The sequence below is a fragment of the Trachurus trachurus genome (genome assembly GCF_905171665.1).
Source record: "Trachurus trachurus genome assembly, chromosome: 16".
NCBI classification, from domain to species: Eukaryota; Metazoa; Chordata; class Actinopteri; order Carangiformes; family Carangidae; genus Trachurus; species Trachurus trachurus.
The window spans coordinates 16,387,940-16,401,095 of record NC_139902.1 but is presented as its reverse complement, the minus strand read 5'-3'; the positions used below and the strand labels follow the sequence as shown (position 1 = coordinate 16,401,095).

General features: G+C 41.6%; 1 protein-coding gene across 1 annotated transcript in view; it reads right to left on the bottom strand.

Annotated features, from left to right (window-relative positions):
• Positions 1-7,120: 7,120 nt before the first annotated feature.
• LOC310999725 (IgGFc-binding protein-like) overlaps positions 7,121-13,156 on the bottom strand; it is a gene marked incomplete at both ends in the record, with an annotated part of 21,376 nt that continues 15,340 nt past the window's right edge. The window contains 6 exons of the mRNA XM_083990281.1: positions 7,121-7,130; positions 10,576-10,847; positions 10,941-11,318; positions 11,396-11,595; positions 11,669-12,221; positions 12,425-12,861. Coding sequence (XP_083846407.1) covers positions 7,121-7,130; positions 10,576-10,847; positions 10,941-11,318; positions 11,396-11,595; positions 11,669-12,221; positions 12,425-12,861 — 1,850 coding nt within the window. The remainder of the gene's footprint in view (positions 7,131-10,575; positions 10,848-10,940; positions 11,319-11,395; positions 11,596-11,668; positions 12,222-12,424; positions 12,862-13,156) is intronic.

Sequence of the window (13,156 nt, the reverse complement as noted above, 5' to 3'; positions counted from 1 at the left end):
CAGACTGTAAGGTGAATCTGGTTCCAAGCTCAAATGCTGCCCAACGAGTGTGGAAATCTGGAGGGGTAACACTTTACAATAATTAGAGTAGTTAATGAGGAACTAATGAAGAACTAATGAGGAACTAATGAGTAGTTAGTGAGGAATTGAGGTACACAAAATTAGAGTAGTTACTGAGGAACTAAGGTACACAAAATTAGAGTAGTTACTAAGGAACTAAGGTACACAAAATTAGAGTAGTTACTGAGGAACTACTGATTAATTAACTATTAGTTAATGGTCAGTTCTTCAGGAACCCCTGATCAAATTTCAGAGGAGTAGTTACTGAGGAACTAATGAGTAGTTAGTTGGGGAACTGAGATACACAAAATTAGAGTAGTTACTGAGGAACTAATGATTAACTAACTATTAGTTAATGGTCAGTTCTTCAGGAACCCCTGATCAAATTTCATAGTAGTTACTGAGGAACTAATGAGGAACTATTAATGATCAGTTCTTCATTAACTCATGATCAAATGTCATAGAAAGTTAATCACAACTTGATGATTAGTGAACTAGTTACTCCATCAGTAAATAATCATTACTCAATAACATGTCCAGTAGTTAACCTTCATGACCTAAAGTGACACATAATGAGTGGTTTTTCATTTCTTCATCTTCATCTTTACATTAGTAGTTCCTTAAAAAAATCACAGACAGCAGGATTCTTGAGAAGATTTTATTCATTAATTTCAGACCACATACACATCAATATGACCATCCATGTTGCCTTCGAAATAAATATGATAGTTTGTCACATGTTTGGTAGGCTAAATGAATGTATCATGGGGCTGTGTGTAAAGTACTGTATACTGATGGTGGTTCACAGTAAAGTTGTTTGAGGTGCACAACATTTTGAGTAGTTATTTACTATGAAACAAATTTGGAATGAGCGAGTGTTAGAGTCCGGCTCTAAAAAAGGATGGGAGAGGAGACGAGGTTCCAACGCAAGTGACACATTTATTTAAACATAATCAAAAATAGATCAAAATAGATCAAAATAGATCAAAAGGATCAGTATCAGAGTATCATCTGATCAGTGGTGTAGGCGTGCGTGGGTGCATGTGTGCGTGTGGGTGCGGAATAGAAGAGAAAACAGGAGAGCCGGCCGCGCCGTGGCGTCCTCTGGGAGTGAGAGCGAGTTCAGCCAGCGTCGGGGTCAAATGCGCTCCACCGGGCCCAGGTGTGGCGCATCCATCCTAATGACGGTCCCACCTCCGACGAACCTGAAGACAAAAGCAGACCAACCAGCAGCCCGCCAAAGACCAGCCCCCAACCTTGAGGGTGGGGCCGTCACAATGAGGAACTCACTATTAGTTAATGGCGAGTTCTTCAGTAACTCAAATTACTGAGGAACTAACTATTACTTAATCATTAGTTACTCTTTTTGTGTACCTTAAGGTAAAGTGAGACATCAAAATGAGTAGGTAATGAGTACTGAATAATTACCTACTCATTAGTTACTATTTTTGTGTAAGGTACACAAACATTACAGGACAAGTGAGTCTTTATATTACCATTTTTGGTAAAGCTCTAAGATCACTGACAGACATAACAAAACAGAGATACCAAAACTATGCCCGGGTCCAAAATCCGCTTAAGTGTTTGCTGTGATAACAGCAAATCATAATTCACGGGACATGTGAGTCATACTCACCACAGAAAGTGTCAGTCCTCCGCTGTCTGACAGGCAGGTGAGCAGCTTGGCAGGCAGCAGTATAAGATGCAATGGAACTGCAGAGTGCTGAGTAGTGTCCACTGAAAGAGCAGGAATCTGCTACACAGCTGTGAAAGTAAGGTTTGGGATCTAACATTGAGGCACAATATGCAAATGATCCAAGCTCATTCAACAGCACCGCACAATAACAACTGCCTTCAAAAAGCCTCTGTGCCTCAGCATGACACTGCTTCTGTCCAGAGGAACAGTTGGACCTACAGGTCTCTGCTCCCCGAGTCCTCCAGCTGGCTTAGCTCGAGGGTAGTTTTGGCAAGTTTTCCATTGGACATCATTTGGTCATCATGAGGGTCATTGTTGGCATTCCCACAAAGCCCAGATACAGAAAAGCCATAACTGCTGGGGAGGACAACCATTAGAGTACCGCTGTTATAGGTGATCAGCTGTAATCCCACATTAGTATGAATGACAATCGATGAAGGGGTGCGGTAGACATCAACATGGCCCATCGGGTCCGAGTATGGTAAGGACTTAGATAGATACAGTAGATAAGATAGATAGATAAATACTTTATTTATCTCGAAGGAAATTCAGTTTCTCAGCTGCACAATAAACATCATTCAACAGCAAGACATAAAATAGTAAAAAAAAAAAATTAGTGCATTGAGAATAAATAAAAACAGTGACAATAAATAGCCCGCATGGTAATAAAAATGCAGGATTGCAGTGGAAAGTGCAAATGCATAGTATGTGGGACATCATTCCCCTCATTCCACAACTCCTCTCCCTCCCCTCCCCAGTGATGTGTTGTAGAGCCTGATGGCTCTTGGCAGGAAGGACCTCCTGAGTCTGTCTGTGGAGCAGTTCAGTGAGAGCAGCCTCCCACTAAACAAGCTCCTCTGTCCCACCACCAGTTCATGTAGTGAGTGGCTGCTGTTGTCGATGATGTAGAGCAGTTTGGAGAGAGTTCTCCTGTCAGCCGCCGACACCACCGAGTCCTGTTCCGCACCAATGACAGAGCTGGCCTTCTTGATCAGTCCGTCCAGCCTCTGTGTGTCCCTCTGTTTGGTGCTGCCACCCCAACACACCACTCCATAGATGAGGACGCTGAAGACCACAGACTGGTAGAATGTCTGCAGCATTCTTCTGCAGACATTGAAGGATGCGACCCTCCGCAGGAAATACAGCCTACTCTGCACCTTCTTGTAGACATGGTCAGTGTTCACTGACCAGTCAAACTTGTGGTCGAGCTGCAGCCCCAGGTACTTATAAGAGGCAACCACCCCAATCTCCTCGCCGCTGATGGTGACAGGCAGAGCAGACGGGCGGCGCCTCCTAAAGTCCAGCACCATCTCCTTTGTCTTTTGGGTGTTGAGCTGCAGGTGGTTCAGGTGACTCCAGGTGGTAAAGTCATTTACCAGGGACCTGTACTCTCCCTCGTGCCCCCCTCTAATACGACAATGGCAGTGTCATCAGAGAACTTCTGTACATGACAGAGAGCGGCAACAATTATTCAATGAATTGATAGACAGAAAATTGATCTGCAATGATTTTGATTATCGAATAATCGGTTCAAGCTACTTTTAAGCAAAAATGTCATAAATTCACTGGTTTCAGATTCCTAAATATGAATATTTTCTGGTTTTCATACTTTTCTATGATAATAAAAATTGATTATCTCTGTATTCTGGACTATAAGTGGACAAAAGAAGACATTTTGAAAACTAATCATGTCCTTTGGGGTCTTGGGATGGACTTCTTTCATAAATTCCTTACATTTTACGACCCACATGAAAAGCCTATTGATTAATTGAAAAAATAATTGGTAGATAAATTAATTGTGGAGGAGGTTCGAATGGGAGGGATCACCACAGAGCTTGTAGCCTACAGACTTTAATGCTGAACCAGTCAGAAACAAGACTGAAGTCTCTTTACTGATTGGTGCAGTTTTAGATATTATTTTAAGTTGAAAATTATTATTAACCTAATAATTAAATGACTCAAATTTTTCATGGACATTTAAGATATTGAAATTGGCTCTTGAATTTGACTCACATATTCTCAGATTGAAAGGCAAAATAGGCTACTTAACCACTGGACTATGCCAAAAAAAATGTAGAGAGAGGCCTAAATATACATATAAACTGAATATAGCACTTTTCTACATTATAAAGGGGGGGAAATCATCTAATTTGAGGGTGTTACTGAACTGGACATTGTTTTGATGGTGTCGGGGGCAATTGTAAACACAGCGTTACAACTGCCCCCGATTCACCACCCATGATACAAAGCTGCCTGCTGGCAACAAACAAGTTAACATATGACAAATATAGCAAATGATAGCCAACAAATTTGTCAACAAAACTAGATGTGTTTCAATTATTAGACATTAAAGGTTAAAGCAGATATCAGTGGAATGTTTTTGTTAATATAAGTCCTAAATAGTCCTATTTTCCGTCAGCAATCACTTACATGAAGTATTTCAGCCTAAACACGAGTCTCTCCGTCACTCTGCTCTGCTGTAACCCGAGGAGAAAATTTTCCTTGTGGGATACAAGTGTTATCCAATGAGGAGAGAGAACGGCATGAAGGGCTGTGTGTGCAGCCAAGGGATGCGCGTGAATGTGGTGACGTAGCACGAGGACCAATTGATGCCTGACAAGGGCGGGGGCTGCTAACTCATGGTGCGTTCAAAGAAACTCGTACTTTGTGTTTTTCCTTCCTGTGAAGTCATACCAGTTCGATCTGGTACGAGTTCACGGGTCGGAAGTTACGAGTGGCCGTTATAGGGAACTTTCACAGACAACAGGATGGTAAAAACACGAGCTACGGGTTACCTGGAACGCTACCAAGTCGTAGTTGTGACTTGAAGCTGTAACTTACGGTTTCAAAAGCCTGCCTTGAACGCAGCATTAGCCGAAACGGCCGTGAAGCTGATATCTGCTTTAAGAAGGAATGAGAAAAATACTGATGAACATTTTTATTTTCATACCTCAAAAATGAGTCTTGTCAGATAAAACTGTTACGATTGGATGTTATTACATGTTTGACCGCTAGTACTGTACTGGTTAGTAGTCAGCTTACCGTACCATATAACTGAGTAGAGCAAGACTGCATGGAGCCACATGTATGTTATTGAGAATGTGAGACTTTAAACTAAGTTACTTGCTATCAACACGGCCTCATCACACGAACATGACAAAAACCAGAAATGCATGAGATATACGTTTTTCCTTTGGTAGGCAAAGAGGGAATGTGGTATATTGATGTGTTGATGAAAGGAAGGGATCAACGCCAACACGTCTTTTCTTGCATTCAAAAAAGGAGTTTATTGTAAGAAAAAGAACAGTGTTCAAAAAATATCGAATCCTAGAGCATCTCTGGTGCCAATGAGAGATCTCTCTCTCTTGGCCTAAAGCTCTAACCTTATATACGCTTTCTAATTCTCCACCTTCTCCCACAGAAGGATATAACTGACCAGAATGGTCAGACAAAGACAGGATCTAAAAACAGAGTCTAACCTATACCTTCTGACATTTTTAACCTCTTGAACAAGCTAACTTAAACATAGATACAGTGTCAAGTATCCCCAAAAACTATGACCCACAGAGATGGGTGGATGACAAGGACCACATTTCTCAGGGTCTCTTGTAACATCTGCATTTATATTTATTCCATTTGAATATAAAACTGTTACTTATCACAAATGAAGTTCCTACCCAAATAGTGAATGACCTCTGACCTATCCCTTAATTTTAAGAAAACACCATAAAAAACATAAGATAATTCAAGATATTAAAGCAAAAAGTTCAGGTGGATAATACACTACAGGGACATCAAAAAACAAGTGCATAATGAATTTCATTAAACAAAGGGGTAGGACCAAGGGCTAGGGCTAAGGGGGTAATTGGAATTCACCCATAGAATCGGCTGGTACGGTGAGGATGAGGATCTCCCACAGCCCAGCAGGTACCAGGCTTATTCTCTTCTGGCTTTGGGACACAGGAGGGAATCTCTCCCTTCATTTCACACACCGCATTGGCATTGCAGGTGATACTGCTGCAGGACAAAGCCACTAGAAAAACAAAGAATATGAATTTAATGTCTAGATCAAGTTAATCTTCAATAAAATATTTTATTGCTTGAGTGAATATACTATGTATTATAGCAATATTATGAAAAACAGCCATAGTGCTTCTTACTTGGCTTTATACATTGTGCTGGGGATCCGTAACCATTCCTTTGGCTGACTCCTATGCTGTAAACAGCAAAGCGGGAACCAGAGCTGGACACAATGCGTCGTTTGCTGCCACCGGCTCGTTTGTAGGACATCTCTGTCCAGGAGAAATCTGTCCCTGCAACCTTTTTCCACTGAACGGATAGCTTTTCATTATCAATACGCAGCTCTGCTGTTGGACTGGTCTGTGCCACAATCAGGGCTTTGTTTTCAAAGCCATCAATAGCCCCTAGTGCATAAGAGGAGCAGAAACGGTCAGAAGGCACAATGGTCATCAAGAAAGGGTCGTAGTATTGGAACCTGCCAGTTTTGACGCCATTGAAGAGCAGGAGAACCTGGATGCCATGATCAGCGTGAATGGACAGTGTATCACCACTGTTGACATTGATCTCCTTTACCTGACCCCTGGTCAGACTGTAAGCATTTTCACGTTTGTCATTTTGTACTACTGTGACTTGGGTGGTCTGGGAGGCCTGGATGTATACAGTGTCATATTTCTTCTGATAGCTCACGGGAGGCACAATGAAGCTGGATCCCCAGCTGCTCACTGGTAGTAGCTGCTCGTAAACATGGTCACATCTCGAGAAGAGCTTGGTGCAACTGTGACCTGTGAAAACAGCAACAGGGTGCTGGGAGGCAACTCTAGTGCCAGAAAGATCATACTTGGTCTGGATCTGGATACTCTCATATGGCTGGAGATTGATAACCATGCGGCTGCCTCTCTTGTAGGTATACGGCCCATAAAATAGACATTGCTTTGTGGGAAAATCTCTACTTTATTGACCTGTTTTCCATTTGTCACAGAGAACTCTTCTCAGGACTCTTTAGCAGGTATAACGATGAAATATTCTGTTCCCCATTCTGTGGTGGGATACACCGCAGATGTCTCTGTTGAATATTTTTTGTAGCTGAGGGAGGTTACAGCTACATCTGCTGCTCAATGCGCACAGTGTTGGGAGACCTCACAGTGCCGTACATCATAACAGCTCTAGGGAGAACGACTGTGAGCTTTTAGTGTTTCCACTTTCTTGAAGTTTAGGGGAGGCACCTCAACTGTCACTTTCGCATTGGCCTGAGCAGCAGTGATATAGAGCTGAAATTCAGGGGTATAAAGTCGACCAAGATTCTCCATGAATGACAGGGCAAACTCCCTCCCAGTCCATACAGCGCTAGATGGACCTGAGAAACAGGGCAAAGACAGAAAAAAAACGCATGTCAAAACAGGAGTTTGTTTTAAGTTACAAGTAAAGAAGTCAGGTACAAAATTGTGCTTCACAAACCCTGTGTATAAAAAAATGTGTGGAAATGAATGAGACCATTTGTGCCAAGGCAATCAAAGGATTCACAGACTGGCAATACAAACTTGGCTTGATACTTCTTGGATCACAAACACAGTACAAAGAAACAATATGAGACCACAGTTAAAGTGACTGAAAAATGCCTTAATTTCAAAGTTAAAAAGCAGGGATGAATGCTACTATGTAATGGATGGATTGCTTTTTTCCTGATAACTAAGAGATTTAGACTAGGAATTAGTCACTTGACTGCTTTCGCAGACAATATAATTGCATAATGGAAATATTATCAATATCTGTGTCTATTCTGTGAAAAGGACATTTTCTGGGCTCAGTCAGGGCCTGGGGGATTTAGATTACACTCCTGTTTCACCCATTCAGTATAATAGTTGCAAGTCAATAGCAGCTGAAGGTAAATGCTATTCCCAACAAAAGCAAATTTCAATTTAGATGACTATCCTATTTGTGCTCCACTCTCAAATTCTTCACCTGTTTAACATTCTGCTTCACTCACACAAGCACGTGGCACGGCTGCACAACAATGCTCTGAACTGAGGGGGCTGACAACCTGGATTAATTCCTTCAAATTTAACCAATCACTTGGCTCCATGTCCTGCTAGGTCATGGTTTGAGGAATGCTGTTGCAGTTGATTAACTAAGCTAAGCCACAGTCATTCATGATGGGCAGAATATTTGACAGATATTTAAGAAAAAAAAGAAAGATTTTCCTGAATTCTGTGCTGTTGTTTGTTCAGTTTAACAAAACACATCAGAGACTGCACACACCTCTGAACTTTCAAATCCCTGATCAAAACACACCTTTTTATGTTGGCTTTTGATTCATGACTATGTGTCTGGGACTGTTGAAATACTGTTTTAACATTTCAGTTATTTTACTTAACTTTGGTCTATTTTATAATTTGTATCTATGTAAAGCGACTTTGAGCATTTGTAAAAGCACTTAATAAATAAAAAAAAGTATTATTATTATAATAATAATAATAATAATAATAATAATAATAATAATAATAATAATAATAATAATTATTATTATTATGGATATCAAATTGAAATGAGGAACAATCAAATGCATCCTGCAACAAATGTGACAAAATATACTTACAGCTGAGTATTGCCCCCAATGCACAAAGCAGCAACAGAGCACCCATGGCTGAAAAACAGAAATTCTTGTTTAAAAGGGACAACGAGGAGTTTTGGAAAAGCGAAGCGTTTTCACACTACATTTATGAGCCTCCGCACGCACCGTAAATTTCTTTTGACCGGCGCAAGACAGACTCATGTTTTCATTCATCAAGAATTAAAGTCAGAGGTTCAAAGAGGTTCACATACCGTTGTAGTTCCGACCATAAACGGCGATTCAGCTGCGTTATTCTCATGACTCGTTGCGAAACCGAAAGTAAAAAACGCTGGTCGGCTCGACCAGCATCTCCGCCACCACTAATAATAACAAAATAACGATAGAGACAGAACGATATATTTATCGAAAATGGGCCCATTAACAAGCGTGGGTAACGGAGATTCATCCACATTAACGTGAGACTTTTTTATAACCGAATAGAAACTCCTCGTTGTCCCTTTAAGTTACAGAAATAGTTTTTTTTTTTTTCAGTATTTCTGCAAAATAAATTTGACCAAACAGTCAACATTAATATTCTGAGTGCCTACCTGCTTCGGATTAAGAGGGATGAGTTTATTTCCCCACAGTTCAATCCCTTTATATTCTCTGATAAGAAAAAAAAGAAACAGCCTACCAGAGCAGCCAATCAAAACAGGTACTACATTAGAAAAATACCCTTCCTCTTAAACAAATTAAGGTAGAACTATGCAATGACTTGTAGGTCTGCATATACAGTATGTTGACTTAGTTGTGAAATCCAGTATCAGATGCATCCATTCATTGTTGCTTTAATAACACACCCAGTGAGTATCAGATGCATCCATTCACTGTTGCTTTAATAACACACCCCGTGACAATATCCTATCCCAGGAGTCCCTGTATGAGCTTTATAATTCAATTATGTGTATTGGTGTCGAAAATAAATTGTAGTTTTGGATTTCATGTTACATCACTATGTCCCTATCTGAGGGAAAACTCTTATCAATCTGGACGGCTTGCTTTAAAACACAATATTTTTCTTCTTTTCTCTTTGGTGAAAAAATTACAAAATGCCAAAAATTCATTTGAATAATATGTTATAATAATGATATAATTTGGGTTATACTGAAGAGACTTAACTAAAAACTCCTCTGTTTAACTTATTGAAACAGTGCCACTGGAGATAATGTCAATTTGATTATTTGCCCCCATTCAGCTGTACTGTATAATTTAGAGAAATGAGAAGAGGTAATATTATTCACATCACAGAATACTGTGAAGACAGATGAGAGTACAATCTAACAAGTGTTCAATTTAATGACATTTAGCTCAACTGCAACATTCTTATCTCTGCAACTTTGCTTGCCATTTGAGACACACACACACACACACACACACACACACACACACACACACACACACACACACACACACACACACACACACACACACACACACACACACACACACACACACACACACACACACACACACACACACACACACAAAGCTACTGTTTTAACAGTGTCTTAAAGCCACTTGAAGACACACTGTAATGCTTGCATTATAATACCATGAAACTGACCAGTCTTTGCTTGTTATAAATCACTCAACATGCTGTTATTCTTTCATGACTACCATCAACATTCGTGCAACGCTATTAAAGTAAATATATGAAAGTAACGAGTTGTAACAAGCATTCGTGCAACGCTATGAAAGTAAATATATGAAAGTAACCTGACCCTTAAAAGTTTGCATTAGAGCCATTTCAATCGCAATTGCAGTCAGAGGGCCTATGGGCAGGGCAACAATTAGCCTGGCTTAGTTTCTGTACACATATTGTGGATTCAGATCAAGGCACAATCCTCAATTTTTTGTTGGTATGTAATCAACCAGCGATGACCTTAAAAAAGGTGTATGTTACAAACTGATAAGAGAGCTGCCAGTATTATGTAAAATGCATGAGAGGGTAAGGCCTATTGAGTACAAATGACAGAATATATAAAGTTTTGTAATTGTTTTTGTATTTCAACAAACGGTCAACAATACACATTTACTCAGGACATTAAAATGGGTAGTTATCATCCAGTGAAGCCACTGTGAAAAGAGAAAACAATTCATTACCAACCTTTTTTTTTTTTTAAAAACATACACACAGTCATTAGTGGAAGTACATACAGTAGCTACTGGTGTTGTGGAGGGGATTACTTACCAGCCAGGGAAGTCGGGGAGAACCCATGACTTGACTGAACTGTGTGAATGGATGTCATTAAGGTTTCCACAGAGACCACACAATTTGCCTGTGTACCACACAGGAACCTTGACTGTTGCCGTGGTAACACCAATCTCCATCTCCAACTCAGACTCCATCCCAGTGTCTCTCCTCAGTATCACTGTGACCTCTGACTTGTCCTGGGTCACACCAGAGGACAAGTACACACCTGATGATAGTGTGCAAGGAAGGGAAACAAAGTGTCCGTTCACCTGTTGTGGTGGGGACAGTGAGTTAGGGGCAAACAGTGGAAAATTTCTAAATGTTTCACTTTCTGACCATTGAAATTTTAAGTGGAGTTATACCTTCACCGTGCCTTCCTGTATGGCAACAGATGATCCAGGCAGGAGGATCTGAAACACAGTGACAGGCCTGGAAGAGCTGCCATCACAAGGTCCGTGGTATGAGACCAGGCTGAACCACTGATCACTGGACTCATCACAGAGCGACATCAGACTGTAAGGTGAATCTGGTTCTAAGCTCAAATGCTGCCCAACGAGTGTGGAAATCTGGAGGCTGTCCCAGAGCTTACAAACTTCTGGTTTATGATGACAGCCCCAGGAACCATTCTTTAGAAGACACTGCTGCCCTGGGTCGCAGGCTGCATCTTCACATATCACCCCACCCAACGCGTGGCACCAGCACATCCGGGTGCAGTCCTCAGTGTACACTAACTCACCCACCTGAGAGAAGACACACATTTGGCATGTGAGCTATGATCACAAAGAGTACACTGCCCTTGACAAGTTTAAATATTTACCTTGATGTATACACCATTGCGAACACACCCACATTGACTGTAGCCCACACACCGGTTCCCTTCAAACACATTGCTATAGCTGCACTGGCATCCCTCTGAACAGCCAGTTGCTGAAGGACCAGGCTGGAGCAGAGCAGGGCACGAAGTGGAGCTGGAGTCAACACACTCCCTCGGGCTGCTGCGGTCAGGACACTGGAGCGCTGGTGGTAGAAAATACAAAATTAACAGTGTTTCTTTTTCTCCTCTCAACTATGATCAAACATGTTTACTTACAGCAAGGTGTGTTCTGTCTCCATGGTCCCACTGGTATTCCTTTAGCCTGGCAGGCTGCAGAATAGGCCTCCAGTGCTAAACAGGCAGCCATGGGACCTGCCCCAGCACACACTGCCCTAATGCACATTGCACTGTAGATATCACGCTCTACACCACTGTTCCAGCAATGGTGGAATTCAATACTGCTCTCCAACAGGAGATCGCAGAACCTGCTTTCGTGTGGGGACGGGCTGCACTTTTCACACTGCTTCCCACATGTGTCAGTGCAATGCTGCCCGGGAGCCACTACAGCCCAGCTGTGCAGGAGCTCTGCGAAGCTTTCTGTAAGATGACCATTTCTCAGTTCCAAGTCATCGTACCTGTCCCCATTGAAGTTCCCGCAGAGGCCAGAAGCTGTGGCGTCATATACCTGCGGTACAGTTAGTCTGAGGTATTGGGTCGAGGACAAGTCAATTCCCACCCCGTCTGGTGTGATGATGATCAGTCTGTTGCCAAGTTGGTACGCTTCAAGTTCTCCATTGTCAAAAGGCACACTGCGGTCTTCTCCATTTACCTGAAAGTATTGACACCAGTTAAAGTTGTGTCAAAGGCAAAGTTTATAAAACTTATCTTTAACACATCCATAGACACTGCAGAACTTACTTGTATTTTCCAGAGAGTTTCAGTGTCAACAGACGCTTCAAGTAAAGGCAAACGAAGCACCACTCTGCTGATTGTGAAAATGCCATTACTGTCTTTTTTAAAGCTAAGTAGCACAGTATAGTCATGGATGTCTTTAGAAGAGAGTGCTGACACTACATAGGTACAAGCACCATGGTGAGGCAGGATAACACCATCAAAGGTGATGTAGCCAAAGCCAGCAAACACTTGGCACACACTGTACTGCAAGACAGGGCCATTCTTTACTGAACAGCTCTCCATGGGGCTGCAGGTCACTTCTCCTCCTTTACAGTTGCACTTTTGGCAGCTTTTCACAGAGTGGAAGTGGCCAGCAGGGCGATACTGTCCCTCATGCATGCAGCCACAGTCAGAAAGCTGCACACACTGGCCATCACTCAGGACATAGCCTAGGTCACACTGGCAGCCCTCCTCACAGCCTCCAGCACAGTTTGCTGGAGAAGATAGCCCAGCACACACAACAGGACACCGAGGTCCACACAGCTCGTAGTGGCTATTCTTAGGACATGACATGCCTAGGGGGGAGGATGAAGAGAGACAAGTAAATAACAAAGTCCTTATAGGCTATATACAACATGTCTGGTAAATAAAATACTAAAAATAAGCCCCAAACATGTAATAAGGTTTCAATCCATTGACTTCATAGAGCAGATATCTGAGGAAAAGACTGTAGAGAGACTTTAAATATTAAGGAGTAAAAACACCTTGAAAATCTCTGGTTATTTAGAGAGACTGGAACATTCAATCTTTTAGCAAAAATAATACTAGAGTGAAGTCAGAGGACTATTTACTTAATATTTGCACCTTACA